Raw genomic sequence first — 13,627 nt, forward strand, 5'->3', positions numbered from 1 at the left:
ACTATGACTCTTCCACACACTACTGGCAGGAAAAGGTGAATTGTCACAGTTTGACTTTGATATTTACATTTTTTTCTGTTTCCTGAAATACTTATCACGCTTGGTGTCAATCATTTCCAACCTTTTTCTTATTTTATCAGGTCTTCCTGAAACACAATCAGTGATGAATAAGATATTCCACGTCGTCAAGGACAAACTTTGATTGATTGCATCAGGAAATGAATCGAATATATGAACGATCCCTTTGAGACTGTCATTTTCAAAATGCCCAAACACCCTGATGAGAAAGACTAATTTGTACTTTCATCAATTGGCAGGTTAAAAAAGTCAATGTAGTGAAAGGAGGACAAACCTGAAAAAGTAAAATAAAACTCTATTATAAACCATGAAGTGACCGAGCAGATGTTGTGAACGCTGCTCTGAAGACAACAGTACATACAGTGTCCTTTCAGCAGGCTCAGATTGGCTGAGCTGTGCAGTCAACATTTGTGTAATCATCCCAGTGCGACTTTTATGAGCTGTGAGCTGGCCCCGTGTTTCTTACTGTAATTAGAATCCAGTAACGACACAGGTGGCATGGAGAGCAATCATCGCCATGCGTTTTTTTTCTGCTTTCTTACAGTTGAGTCTGCGGTCTTCTAAAATACTGCTCTAAATTAGCATTGACCTTTTCCATGTTACCACATTGTTTCCAAAAAGTCAGGACCCTGTTTGCGTAAAACATAAAGATGCAATGCATTAATCGTTTAAAGGCTCTATTTTTATGTACCAGTTCACGGTACTCATTAAAATGTGTAATGTTAGAAAACTGAATGTTGCACAACTGCTGCAGTTAATTGATAACATGACCGTGTGCAAAGGTGACACCCCAGAAAGTCTCAATAAATTCACTTTGTATAGAAATGATTAGAATTTGTATTGCGTTAAATATACCTCACAGTGGAACATAGGCTGCCATCCATGTGGATGGCAGCCTAACAGTGAAGGCCTTTAGTATTTCAGCAAGACAATACCACAACATTCTGCACTTATTACAGCAGCATGGCTCTGTAGAAAAGCCCAGACCGGTCACCCACTGGAAATATTACATGCATGAAACGTGAAATACGACAAAAACGGCCCTCGAACTCGGTGCTACATTTACTTAAAGTAGGAATCTTACATCACAGATACTCTTTGAGCAAAACAATAACAATGCTCACCTGTAAACGTGTGTTTCTTAGAGTCAGGGCCTTTATATCAATTCACTGATTCAGTTTGAACCTTAAATATCTCTCCTCAAGGCCGACTTCAAACAAAACGTCTAGTGATTAATGCTTGAGTACTTTCCACTGTTACTCAGATGTTGAATTCATTTACTTCATGGTGAATTGCACTTTCATGTTCATAGGGGTCTCTAGCGCTGCATTATAGCACCTCCTGGTGGCTGACTCTGGCTGATCCGACTGAGACAAACTGTTAGTACCACTTGATGTCAATAAGGAGAAATAGTCACAGTATTAATCAGATTAAGTTCTAAATGACTTGATTTCTGTTCCGTTGTGTTCCTTCAACATAACGAGGTGTTTAATAAAGGTGTTTATAGTTATCATACATTTTTGTGGAACCACGAAACAGAGGAAGTAGTGCAGATGGGGAAAAAATGGCCAGTGAACAACATTGGTGGCAGCTGGTCTGGATGAAGCTGATGACTGACTGAGATTTTCCCCACACAAACATCTCGAGGGTTTACAGAAACTATCCAGCGAGCAGCAGAGAAGATGTCTTGCTGATTTCAGAGGTCAGAATGGCCAGACTGCTTCGAGCTGATAGGAAAGACCACACAGGGTCACGCCTATCAGGACACTGGGAAACGTTGCCTGGTGGTAGGGTCTGCATGCGGCATGAACAACATGACAGCATGGATCCATCCGGGCTTGTAGCAAAAGTTCAGGCTGCTGCTGGTAGTGTAACAAATGTGTGGGATACTTTCTTGGCACACTTTAGTCCCCGTAGTTTTAACTCTGCCAACCCGAATACTCGTGTCCATTCCTTTATGACCACAGTGTAGTCATCTTCTGACAGCTGCTTCCAGCAGGAGAACGCAGCATGTTAAAAAGCTCAAATCATCTCGAGGGGGCAAAAGAAGCTTCAAAAAGGAAGTAGGGAGGTGTACCTAATAAAGTGACCGTCAAGTGCACATATAACGCTATCGTCCATCTTCACGTGAAACTCAAACGAGTGCTCTACAGACTTGATTTTGAATATTTTATTCCACAGTTGAATGAAGATGGGAGCAGCATACTTACAGCATCAATGCACAACGTTTACTCGTGTTCACACCTACACACAGGTCACACTGCATTCAAACTAAACACGACAAATTACACATTCAGATTTGACTGACTTTGATCGCGTGAGTCACAAACCAACGTGATCGGATTTTCGTTAGGATGAATTTTATGATTGAAATCTCGTGCATATAAAGAAAACGACAACAAATAAGCAGCGGAATTAACCACATCCACAAATCGAGCACGAGGGCACGTACAGACGAGCAGAAACAAAAACGTCTAAATTAACAGTGAACATCTCGACACACATCTTGGTCACCTCCAGTGGACTCGTATGGCTTGGTCATAGTGAATATCGAGGTAAAAATGTATGTACATCTTCAAATAGTCCCATTATTATAAAGTTCTGTCGGCGTCCATCACTGGCACAAAATGCTTTAAAAAAACCGTCCCACATCAAAAGAAATCTAAACTTTACATTACGATTATATCATTTTTGGTCTCTTTAATTATACTTGCAAAAGAATAATTTTGTTGTACTACATTTTACAAGTGCTGTAGAAAAAACTGCCGTACAAAAACAAGGAAGCCTCATAAGTAGACTTGACACAACAAAATAAACATTTTGTTAAATTTACAAATTAAATCTTCTGATTTCCTGAATCAGTTACATTTCTTATGTCAGAATTATGAATCTTAAAAGAAGCTAATTTATTTGAGAGCCCGATTTTTTTTTTTTATTCCATATTGAAATGTTATTTTTTTAACCTCGACAAGGATCAATGCTTGAAGGGGGAAAAAAAGCTGTTTGGGGTAAAAACAACATGCGAGTACAGTATATTAAACATTCTTCATTATGATTTAAATCTGCACCAGCGCTCTTACAATACTGAGATCTCCCACTGTTATTATTACCAACATTTTTTGTTAATATCAATTTCATTCAGTCATGAAATGATTCACAGTTGACTGGCAGGATTTACCTATGAGTGTTTTGAGTGTCATTGAAAAGTACTTTTTTTTTTTTTTTTTTGCCAGTCAAATACAAACTGGAGATACTGATTCTGTCTGTAGGGAGAATAAAACCCTACAAATTCAGAACAAAGCCGTGTGGTTAGTGTATAAAAATGATATGACCGTGTCGGTCTGATACTGAGATGTAACAGAGGCTTTGCTTTGATTTTTAAGATGTTCTGGTCCCCTGTAACACAGGAGAAAATCCTGAAATGATTACTTTAGTCTTTTCCTCACCACATAAACCTCTGCGTTGCTGTGCTGTCCGGCCAGTGGAAGGTCTTGGCGATGAAGATGTAGATGGTGGCAATGTTCACGGCCGTGTACAGGAGGAACTCCCCGATGAGTCTGGGAAGGGAGGGAAGGGGCATGTGCAGGCGATACATCAGGTATGGAACGATGAAGTACCTGAACTCCAGGAGCTTCTGCGGGACTGTGGTGGCCACGAGGCAAGCCAGGAAAGCCAAACTCCAAAAGAGAGAGCGCGATTTAAAGGAGTCCAGAAAATTCCACCCGGCGAAGATGTACGGAGGGATGAGGAGGAAACGCACCAGTTCGTGCCTCTGGAAAAGTTTCTTCCACACATAAAAGGGGAAATGGCGGTTATCAGCCAGGAGGTACTTGTGGACAAAGGTGAATTTCCACACCAGGAGCAAAGAGATGCCGGTGACCAGGAGGAAAAACAAAGGCTGCTTTTTGAGAGCCTGCAGGAAGCGGAGGACGCGGTGGTAACACAGCGAGACGGGGAGAGAGAAGAAGAGGGAGAAGGAGAAGAAGTAGAAGAGCTGGGGGAAGTTGAGGCAGGCCTCGTGGCTCGTCCTGTCGCCAACCACGATCCCATCATTGAGCGCCACAAACACCAGGAAGCCAACGCCGACCAGCGCGTAAGGCCAGGCCACCAGCAGCACCGCCTTCACGTGATTGGGTGAGGTGAGGAACTCCAGAGTGAAAAGCAGGATTCTCTTAGCTCCGCTGAATGACAGCGGGATCTGAGACGGTGCAGACTTCTCGTCCCTCTTTTTTGTATGCTCCACCCTCCAGGCGTCATCCATTTTCCCTGCCACCAGAGTGGCTGCACAGAACGCCACCCAGATGATGTTCGTCTGACGGAAGAGCACGGAGCAGACGCCCAGCAGCGCAGAGGCCTTGTGGCAGCCGTACAGGGTCATGAGGTAGGTGAAGAGGATGAAGAAAGTAGATCCAGCGTCGGTGTAGTAGAGGAAGTTAAAAAAGTAGAGCACAGGGAAGGTGGACAGAGACAGCGCTGACAGGACTCGGCGTGAGGTTGTCCGCGTCTAGAAGAGAAGTTAATGTGGCATCAGAAAAAAAAAAAAAAATTAAGTCACTTGTGGTCTTGTCTTCGTGTCCTGGACTTACCTTCTCCCTGAGGTGCAGCTTGCAGAGGAGCAGATAGATCAGGTAAAGGTTGCCACAGTTGAAGAGCAGGTTGATGAAGCGCAGCATGGCCGTGGAGCACACCACCTCGCCTGTCAGTTCGGTGAGCCACACCACAGGCTTGATGACTCCCACTGAGACGAGGTAAAGGCCTGGGAGAGTGGTGATCATCGGGTCCCACTGCATGAATTAAAAACATGTTAACACGGCACAAGGTGTAAAGTTCACTTAACATGTGGAGTGAGCTGATAATGGCTCTTGAGTGGGGAGTTGGGGGGCTTCCGCTGTGAAGGGCCACACCAATAAGCTGAGCTGAGCTTCACGGTGCTCAATATTAATTGTATCCCTTTATAATCTTATTGTTGTGGCCCTCCACAGGGATATTTCATAGCACTGTCAGTTCTCTTGGCTAGTCTGTGATACAAGTATTTAAGAAAAAAAACCTGTGTTTGCATCAGCACTCACTTCATTATTACAGCCAGGCATCGAACAACCAACTTTTGGATTAGTAGACGACCTGCTCTGGCTCCTGAGCCACAAGACAAAAGCCTTTTTTTTACAATCTTCATCTATATGCTATCTTAAAATTACAGCCCAAATGATATAGCAGTCTGTTGATACATATGAATGTCGTCCAATGGAGTATGTGACGACACAAATTTACAAATAAAGTCATTTAAATTTCATCCACCATGGGTCTAATGTTTTCTCCTGTTCCAATGGCACCTCAGCCATCATTTAGAAGGCCCAGCAGGGCCTGCATTTCCCGAGGACACTCAGGAAGAATCATCTCAGTTAAATGCTCCTCCTGCTGTGCTTCTACAGAGCCACCGCTGAGAGCATAGTTCATTACACTGTGGTACATGGGGTTCGTAGCAGCAGATAAAAAGGCCCTCCAGAGAATCACCAACACTGTTGTTCTCTTCCTTCCCTCACAGACATTGCGAACAGCCCCAAATCATCATCAAAGACTGCTCTCATCCAAGTCACCATCTGTTTGAACTGCTGGTAGGCATTACCAATCCGTAAAATCCAAAACTCCCAGATTCACTACGGGCACTAACGTCCCCCTCACCAAACAAAGACAGCTCATAACAGTTTATAAAACACACTTAAACGTGTCATTTTATCTTGAACTTGATAAAACGTCATGCATTAATATGCGTACGATGTGTTATAGGAGAACTACTTTTATGCTTGTATCCAATTATTTATCTATTTAGCCCTAGACAAGGAAAGAGGCTCCAGTAGATTGCAGGCATAACATGAGTCTGGTTGTAGGAAAAGACAACCCCCTGTCAGACAGTCCTAGAGACTGATTGCCAACTCTCTTGCAACCACTGACTGCTAGGAGGAAAGTGTATTCCCTGATGACAACCACTTAGCCAATGAAAATGTGAATTTCATTCCTTTAGTGGTTGCTGGAAGCCACAAGGATTTTTGGGCTGCCAAGGCGGTCGTTTACTGGTCTCTTGTCCTACGTGCCTGGAGCCTCGCAGGCATCTGCTTGGACCCAGGCATCATGTTACTCTGCTGCATGTGAACCAGGCAGGGCTGTGATGAATAATAACCACCCCAATCTTTTCTCTGCAAGGCTTTAACACTTTTTAGAAAACTCTCACTCTCTCATGGATCCCTGACTAAAACACCATCGTTTAGCCTAGTTTCCTCTAACACACACTGCTTTCACTGTCAGTCAGATGCCATGCATCATGTCACATGAGGATGAACATGCAACATGTCTTTACAGATAGCCATTAGTAATGTAAGGTTTACAGAGCTTCATACAGATCTGAGCAGTTAAGCTTCACTTCACCACAAAGTCCCTTGCTCCTTTTAAAGCTGGCCCACGTGACATCAATAAATATAATTCATCCAGACAGGCATACCATACTGATACAGCCCTATATGCCCAGTGTGGAGATTAACCCTAATCGAAAGCCCCGCTGCTCTTAGCTAACCTTAATCCGCCTGATAATGGCGGGCTCACCCTCATCACTCACACTTTACCTCGTTGAATTTTCCCTGGCAGTATTTCTGAGCTTGGGGGACGTGGAAGATCTCGTCCATGTAGGGCTCCCTTTGCTCGCGGGTCACTCTGGAGAACAGCAGGCAGGATATTAAGAAGTTGGTGCTGCACAGAGCAGTGAACATGTAGCCTTCAAATTTCTCCATGTTTGACGACGAAACACGGTGTAAAACTGAGAAAAGTTCAGACCAGAGCTAGCTGTTAGACTTTAGAGTATCTCGCATAACTACTAGACTACAGAATTTAAACCGCGGGAAAACGTTAATTTAGAGGAAAACTGTCTGAAACATGTCCACCGTTGCTAAACGGAAGAATTTTTGTGATTTTTGACAGCTGGCGGTCCGATTCAGAAATAGGCTCGGTACAGAAACTCGTGTAAAACCAAAGGTTCCGGTACTATGCTAAATACTTTAGCGTGGGATTATCTGTCGAGTAATATCTGCCTTACATATATGTATGATTTATTTTGGATGATTATGTTATTGACTGCCGTTTTACTACCTTGTGATATCCTTTTTTTCCTCCTAGGAGGAGATTTCCTCTGACGCGGTGTCACCGTGTTATGGTTCCCCCCGCCGTGTAGAGACTTCACGTGAAGCACCGTGGTCCGTGTGCCGTTTATAGAATTTTATCCAACCTTTTGTGTGTGTGTGTTTTGAGAATGCATCTAACACAAAAGCTGGAGCTTTTCCCCGACCACAGAGTGACCCAGATGCTCTTCAAAGAAGTCAAAAATGCTGCAGAGCTGAAAAAAAGCGCCATGGAAGGGAAAATAAACGGTGCTTTGATCAACCCTACGATGGTGAGCCTTTTCCGTCTGTTTTAGCAATGCTTTTTTTTTTTCAAAATACGCCTGTGTTTTATTGTATAAAACACATACTAATAAAACCGTTAAGTACTCGTGTCTTTCACTGAAAAAGAAAAATTGAGAATTACCTGGAGTCTTGCTGTTTGCTTACGTTGACCCTGTGCTTCCATTTCCAGCTGGTGGATCCTTTTCAAGTGCTGGTAGCTGCCAATAAAGCCGTTCACTTAGAGAAAATAGAAAAAATGAAGACAAGAACTCTTTACTCGGAGATCATCTTCAATCTGTCCCCTACAAATAATGTAAGTGAGAAGAAGCAGATGTTTCTGAGATCCATGTTCCGATTTTTGAAAAAATATGTTACTCTTAACGTAGTTTTAGATATGTAAGCTATCTGTATGCTTCCACTAATATAGATCTCAGAGGCCTTTAAAAGATTTGGGATCTCAGATGGTGATGACTCCGTTCTGATCGTTATGGTTGACAGCAAAGATGAGTCCCAGGTCGTGTCAGACATTGCAGCCAGGGTGGAGGGCCGGCAGGTTCCAGTGGAAGAGATTTCCTCACTGTCAGACCACGCAAAGATCAAAAAGGTCGCTGCTTTTAATTAATCTGCGTTCCACACTTGTATCTTGTTATGTTACAGGGGTGACAGGCTGCACAGTTGTTTCTTTGCTTGATGAATTTAAAGAATATTTTAATTAATTTTTTTCCCTCCATTACAGCTGTACAAAGTCACTCCCCAGGAGGAGAAATGTGGGAGTCTGCTTGATGCGGTCGTATGCAGAATGGCCACCAAGGATGTTATGTAGGTTCGGCGGGATATACTAGGTGCGATTAGAAACTTCTGTGACTTTTATGACTTCACCCTTAAAGAAATGAAAGACTACGCTTTGAGCTCCACTTCGACACACTTGTCCTTGTGCAGGACTGGACTACTTCCAGCACCGCTGCTATTTTTAGATCACTCCTCGAACGTCTCATTCTGTCCACTGGAGCAATTCAAACGTTAACTTCTGTGTCAGGCTGAAACAGCTTTGACTCGGAGGGTCATCAAAGGTTATGAGAGCGGCTTGTCCACCTACAGCCCACCGACCAAACAGCACACAATCCAAAAGCAACGCATCAGGATCTAGACGATTTTTTTCCCAGCATTCATGTGTTGTGCACCAAGGTCAGACTTATTCAAGGATCTAATATCCTGAGGCATTCAAGGGACGGCATTTAGTAGAAATGACGTAAATCTGTACACTGTAAATCGAAAACACCAAAGGTTGGGATTTTTTGTAGCTCACCACTGGTTACATACAGCCAGATACAACTCTGTTCTCTAAAATGAAGCCAAATGTAACAGATTGCTGCACCAGAGACCACCTTCGAGGGGGGGCTGTTTTTGTTTTTGCAGAGTTGCAGAACTTTATGATCACACCTTGTAAGACCAGGATATACCTAATAATATCTGAGAAAATGTGTTGTTTTTTTTCACACAGCAGTTTAACAATAGATCCGTTGTCAATAGATCTATGTCTGTTTTTAATACTAGCCCAGCACACTCTTAAGTTTAAACCAACAGAAATTGTCAGTCTTGATCTGTGTACACTGGGCTCAGTCAAAATAAATCTTATTTTTCTTAAACCTTTGAGTGACCTCATCTTTGTTTATTTTTTTTTTTATCTCTTCTTTGCCACGGCCATGTCGTAGGACGTAGGGAGAAATCTTTGCGTTTCTTATTATTTAGCATCATCCTATTTCTTGTTTTATTTTACCTTTGAACTTTTTTCATTCACTGTGTTTTTTGGTTCTATACACTGAAGGTTAGTTTTCTGACGATTTTTCAGCGATGTAAAGCTGCTCTCTTGCAAGCAGAGCTGAATTATGAATCCAAATTGCTTTGAGGTGGATGTGAGCCAGACCTCTGAATAATTAAAAAAAAAAAAAAAAAAAAAGGCTCAAATGCCCCGAAGCACTATCATGAAGGCACTTCAGTCGAGCCAAATTTCAGCCAATGGCTGTCAGCCTGGGGAGGCATGAATAATAAATCTGCTGTTTGTTTTAAAAAGTTTGGAGTTAGGTTTGACAAAATTGCACTTTTTACGTCTGTTGATGATAATAATAGAAATATTTAATAAAGAATGTTGAATGTGGAGCTGCGGGACACGAGGAAAAGAGGAAGACCTCAGAGAAGATTCATGGACGTAGTGAAGGAGGACCAGGAACTATTATAACCATTCAGATGCTTATAGATTACAGAGCATTGTATTATAATCATTCTACTGCAGCAAATCATGTTGATGTTTATAGTTTACAATGTAATTACTATTCATTAACAAAGTGTTAATGAGAATCACAGTATTTGAAATGTAACAGCATGTAACACAATAAGCTACACTGCCCATCCAGAAATAGTCACACTCTGAATATTTTGTTGGACCACCCTTACTTCTGAGCATGGTACACATCCTCCGGGGACAACATTTGGATGAGCTTATGCAGTGTCACAGCGTTTATTTCCAGAGCTTCATTCATTTTTTTGTCAAGGTTGAAGATGATGCTCCTGGCACGATTCCTGGAGTTGCCATCCTTGAATATGTCCCTGCCATCAGAGAGCAGTTATGGCTTTGTGCTGAGAAAGAGTTTTTAGAGTGTTGCTGCAGAAATATAGAGGAGGTCAGGAGTTCTGGATTTAGAAAAAAAAGCATATGATAGGTTGTTAAAAGAGGAACTGTGGTACTGCATGAGGAAGTAAGGAGTGGCAGTGAGCGCGCTGCAGGACATGTGTGAGGTATGCAGTAGGAGTGACAGATAGGTTCAAGGCGGGGGGGATTACTGAGCCCCTTCTTGTTTGCAGGATTCTCTGTGGACTATGATGTTTGCAGTATGGAGAGGTGGAGGTGAACTATATTGCCAGAAGTATTTGCTCATTTACTTTCAAACACATGTGAACTTGAGTGGAAAAGAGGCTCCAAACCTTGTGGAAAGGTTTAGGAGGGATTTATGGGAATTTTTGACCATTCTTCCAGAAGCACAGTTGTGAGGTCAGACAGTGATGTTGGACGAGAGGACCCGGCTCGCAGTCTCTGCTCTAATTCATCCCAAAGGTGTTCTATCAGGTTGAGGTTCTTCCACACCAAACTCTCTCATGTGTTTATGGACCTTGCTTTGTGCACTGGGTCCTGGTGGAACAGAAAGGGGGCATCCGCAAATGCAGATCCCACAATGTTGAGCCACGATCGCCCATGGCTGGGATGCAGCTGCTCAGCCATGGAAACCTATTCCATGAAGTTTGGAGGTCTGCAGGAAGGTGGTGGTCTTTGCACACCATGCGCATCAACATATGCTGTCCTCGCTCTGTGATGTTATGTGGTATACCACTTCATGGCTGAGTTGCTGTCATTCCCAATCAGCAATCAGAGTCAAGCACTTACCTACACATTCTGATCGGCACACTCTCTCACACTGTCAGACTTTTAAGAATATAAAAAACATACCAGAAAGACGCAGAATTACGACAGCAGTAAAAACATGGGTATTAACAATGTTTATTCTAAATTGTTATCTGAGAGAGTTACTGGCACGGATTTGTAAGAAGTCACAGATTTGTAGTTTGTCAGTCCTGAAAGTTCACAAGCTCGGCTTTTCCGATATTCCCTCCGGTGAGGATGCACACAACATCCTTGCCCTCCAGCTCTGGGATCTTGTTGTTAACGATGGCAGCAAAAGCAGCAGAGCCTGATGGCTCCACTACCAGCCCGGATCTGTAGAGCGTGGACACGGCAGCCTCGATCTCCTCATCGCTAACGAGGACGATCCCCTCCACGTAACGTTGGCACAGCTGATAGGGCAGCCTGCCTGGTGATGGCGCAAGAAAACTCTATTTTCTCATGTATCGCAAACAGAAAGTCAAGGAATTTTAAAAGAACAGTTCACATACAAGCCAGATATGCTGGAGAGAAATTTGACAAAAACTACCTGCGAAAGGTGGTGCAAGACCTGACGCGATGCTCTTGCTGTCCATTTCTACTGGCTTCTTCTCAATTAAGCTTTTGTACATTGTGCAAGCTGCGTTAAGCAGAAACACACTTAAAGTTTCTGCACACAAAAACAAGCTAAACATCAGTTTGTCGGTGACCTTTTACCTCCTTCTGGCTCCACGCCGTAGATCTTGGTTTTACTGCAACCTGACAGTTTGATGGCAGCAGCTACTCCAGCCAGCAGCCCACCTCCACCGCAGCACACCACCACCACATCAGGCTCCGGCATCACTTCCAGCAACTCCATACCTAGACTAAATGCATGTGCACACGTAATTAATAAAAGACAGAGATATTAAAAATCTAATTGTTACCAATAAAACACGAAGATAGAAGCACTCTTATGCACTAGCATCCAGCCCTGATTGTACCTGGCATGCCCTGCAATTAGATCCAGGTCATCGAAGGAGTGCAGGAAGGTCATGTTGTCCTCCTGAACACAACGGTTCACCACGTTTATCAGACAGGATGTAGGAGCTCGCTCCACCTCAACCCCTAAACTCTGAGGACAAGAATAACCACTCCATGAAGATGACAAAGTAATAAATTCACACTTATTAGGAAGTAATTTATTTGTCTGTATTTAACTTTCAAGGCTTTTGTCTTTTGCTTAACTGTGCCACAAACAACCTCTGACCTGTATAAAGATGGACTTGTTCTCTGGGGCGGTTTCAGGCATCACCACTTTGCCCTTTGACCCAAAGTGTTTTGAGGCATATGCAAACGACTTGCCGTAGTTTCCAGCAGACATGGTGACAAAACGGCCACCCGCCGGTCTCCTGGCAAACTGATTGGCTACTCCTCTGATCTTAAAAGACCCTGTCATTCAAAAAACAGGAAGTCAATAAACCTGCAGCAAAGTGTCAGGGAAGCCAAACAAAGTGGGTTTCACCAACCAGTTCTCTGCATGTTTTCCAGTTTGATGTGGATGTTGCAGTCAATGCTGAGAGGCAGGGTGGTCTGCCTCCAGGCGATCATGGGGGTGTTGATGACACCCAGAGGGCTGCTCCTCACCGTCTCTCTCGCTTCTTTTAGCATGTCCAGGGTGACAGGGTCTGCAGACACCTCACACATCTGGGTGGGTCAGAAACAGAGAAACATCATCACACCCAGTAGTTTAGTTTTACATAAACGTATAAAAGACACTCATTCATTCATTAATATATTTTTGCAGTTACTGTAGGATTAATTTAAAATATGTAGCTCTCAACCATGAGTTCACCGTTTTAATAATCGGAAAATGTAAAGAATTGAGTTGATTTAATTTGTAAGCAGTTCGGAGCCTCTGATTTATTAGGAAGAAACGTGAAAGTTAAATTATATATAAAACAACTATGTTTTCGCCTTTAAACTATTGTGCCAAAAAGTGATTGTCTGCCAAAAACTGATTTCCAGTGTTTCTGTGTATTTTTTATGTGTAATATCTTTACGTATGTTCGTAAATAGACTTCGGTGAACAGGGGATACAAAGGGGTTACATAAAGAATTAAAAAATTATCTGTTTTTTAAGTATCTTTACAACTTGTACTTACATTATAACCAATCCGGTCCTTTATCCCCACTTAAAATATTTTTACAGAACTATTGTAATATTTGCTGCCATTTCTGCTGTCCTGTTGGGAAACTTACTCTTACAAAATACATTTTTAATGTTAATGAGATTTTTTTTTACTGCATAAATAAAGGTTATATAAAAGTCGCTGCCAAAAACTGATTGCGGCTTGTATCTTGTTACACGAATGTTGTTTGTGGCTCAAGATGACTTTATGTCATCCATAAGGGATGCATTTGACATATGTTTAACATATTATAGCCCAACAACTTACTTATAGCACTTTAAATATGAGCAATCGCTTTTTGGCAAATACCGGAAATCAGTTTTTGGCAGACAATCACTTTTTGGCACAACAAAACGAAACCAAAAATGTATATTTATTCTGTTCGGTATTTTTTTACACAGACCTTATTATTTGTTTTCACTCAGCTCCTTGAAGTTTAGTGTTACAACTTTTTCGTCTCCCTCCTCTGCAGCTCGATGGTTCCGGCATAAAATGCGTTTCAAGTCGAACGTTATTGCTGA

The 13,627-nt window shown here is 42.5% G+C and overlaps 3 protein-coding genes across 4 annotated transcripts; 1 reads left to right on the plus strand and 2 right to left on the minus strand.

Moving 5' to 3' along the window:
• Positions 1-2,233: 2,233 nt before the first annotated feature.
• On the minus strand, positions 2,234-7,122 carry alg10 (ALG10 alpha-1,2-mannosyltransferase). Its single transcript, XM_040035030.1, has 3 exons — positions 6,693-7,122; positions 4,665-4,862; positions 2,234-4,582 (listed from the first exon to the last, which is right to left on the minus strand). The coding sequence occupies exons 1-3, from the start codon at positions 6,855-6,857 to the stop codon at positions 3,521-3,523; spliced, it is 1,425 nt and encodes a 474-aa protein (XP_039890964.1). The 5' UTR covers positions 6,858-7,122; the 3' UTR covers positions 2,234-3,520.
• A 133-nt stretch (positions 7,123-7,255) lies between these two features.
• On the plus strand, positions 7,256-9,151 carry tprkb (Tp53rk binding protein). The gene is made up of 4 exons (XM_040035036.1): positions 7,256-7,513; positions 7,696-7,818; positions 7,933-8,109; positions 8,242-9,151. The coding sequence occupies exons 1-4, from the start codon at positions 7,373-7,375 to the stop codon at positions 8,326-8,328; spliced, it is 528 nt and encodes a 175-aa protein (XP_039890970.1). The 5' UTR covers positions 7,256-7,372; the 3' UTR covers positions 8,329-9,151.
• Positions 9,152-11,039: 1,888 nt separating this feature from the next.
• Positions 11,040-13,627, minus strand: srr (serine racemase). Of its 2 annotated transcripts, none has more exons than XM_040035034.1 (7): positions 13,510-13,625; positions 12,444-12,621; positions 12,185-12,366; positions 11,919-12,049; positions 11,653-11,801; positions 11,486-11,575; positions 11,040-11,365 (listed from the first exon to the last, which is right to left on the minus strand). In XM_040035034.1, the coding sequence occupies exons 2-7, from the start codon at positions 12,619-12,621 to the stop codon at positions 11,124-11,126; spliced, it is 972 nt and encodes a 323-aa protein (XP_039890968.1). In that variant the 5' UTR covers positions 13,510-13,625; the 3' UTR covers positions 11,040-11,123. The 2 variants fall into 2 exon arrangements, with proteins under 2 accessions (XP_039890968.1, XP_039890969.1); XM_040035035.1 differs by having other exon boundaries at positions 11,151-11,394; positions 13,510-13,627.

The sequence above is a fragment of the Simochromis diagramma genome, unplaced genomic scaffold, assembly GCF_900408965.1.
Source record: "Simochromis diagramma unplaced genomic scaffold, fSimDia1.1 OVJJ01000816.1, whole genome shotgun sequence".
NCBI lineage: Eukaryota > Metazoa > Chordata > Actinopteri > Cichliformes > Cichlidae > Simochromis > Simochromis diagramma.

Bases quoted from the DNA above. Each gene is read 5' to 3' on its own strand.
- srr (XM_040035034.1), bottom strand. From the start codon at position 12,621: ATGTGTGAGGTGTCTGCAGACCCTGTCACCCTGGACATGCTAAAAGAA. The intron at 11,802-11,918 runs GTACAATCAGGG...ACATGCATTTAG, and splicing joins CTAATTGCAGGGCATGCCAG to TCTAGGTATGGAGTTGCTGG. The intron at 11,576-11,652 runs GTAAAAGGTCAC...TGCTTAACGCAG, and splicing joins CGGCGTGGAGCCAGAAGGAG to CTTGCACAATGTACAAAAGC.
- alg10 (XM_040035030.1), bottom strand. From the start codon at position 6,857: ATGGAGAAATTTGAAGGCTACATGTTCACTGCTCTGTGCAGCACCAAC. The intron at 4,863-6,692 runs GTAAAGTGTGAG...TAATTCATGCAG, and splicing joins GCCAGGGAAAATTCAACGAG to TGGGACCCGATGATCACCAC. The intron at 4,583-4,664 runs GTAAGTCCAGGA...CTTCTCTTCTAG, and splicing joins AGCTGCACCTCAGGGAGAAG to ACGCGGACAACCTCACGCCG.
- tprkb (XM_040035036.1), top strand. From the start codon at position 7,373: ATGCATCTAACACAAAAGCTGGAGCTTTTCCCCGACCACAGAGTGACC. The intron at 7,514-7,695 runs GTGAGCCTTTTC...TTCCATTTCCAG, and splicing joins CTTTGATCAACCCTACGATG to CTGGTGGATCCTTTTCAAGT. The intron at 7,819-7,932 runs GTAAGTGAGAAG...CCACTAATATAG, and splicing joins ATCTGTCCCCTACAAATAAT to ATCTCAGAGGCCTTTAAAAG.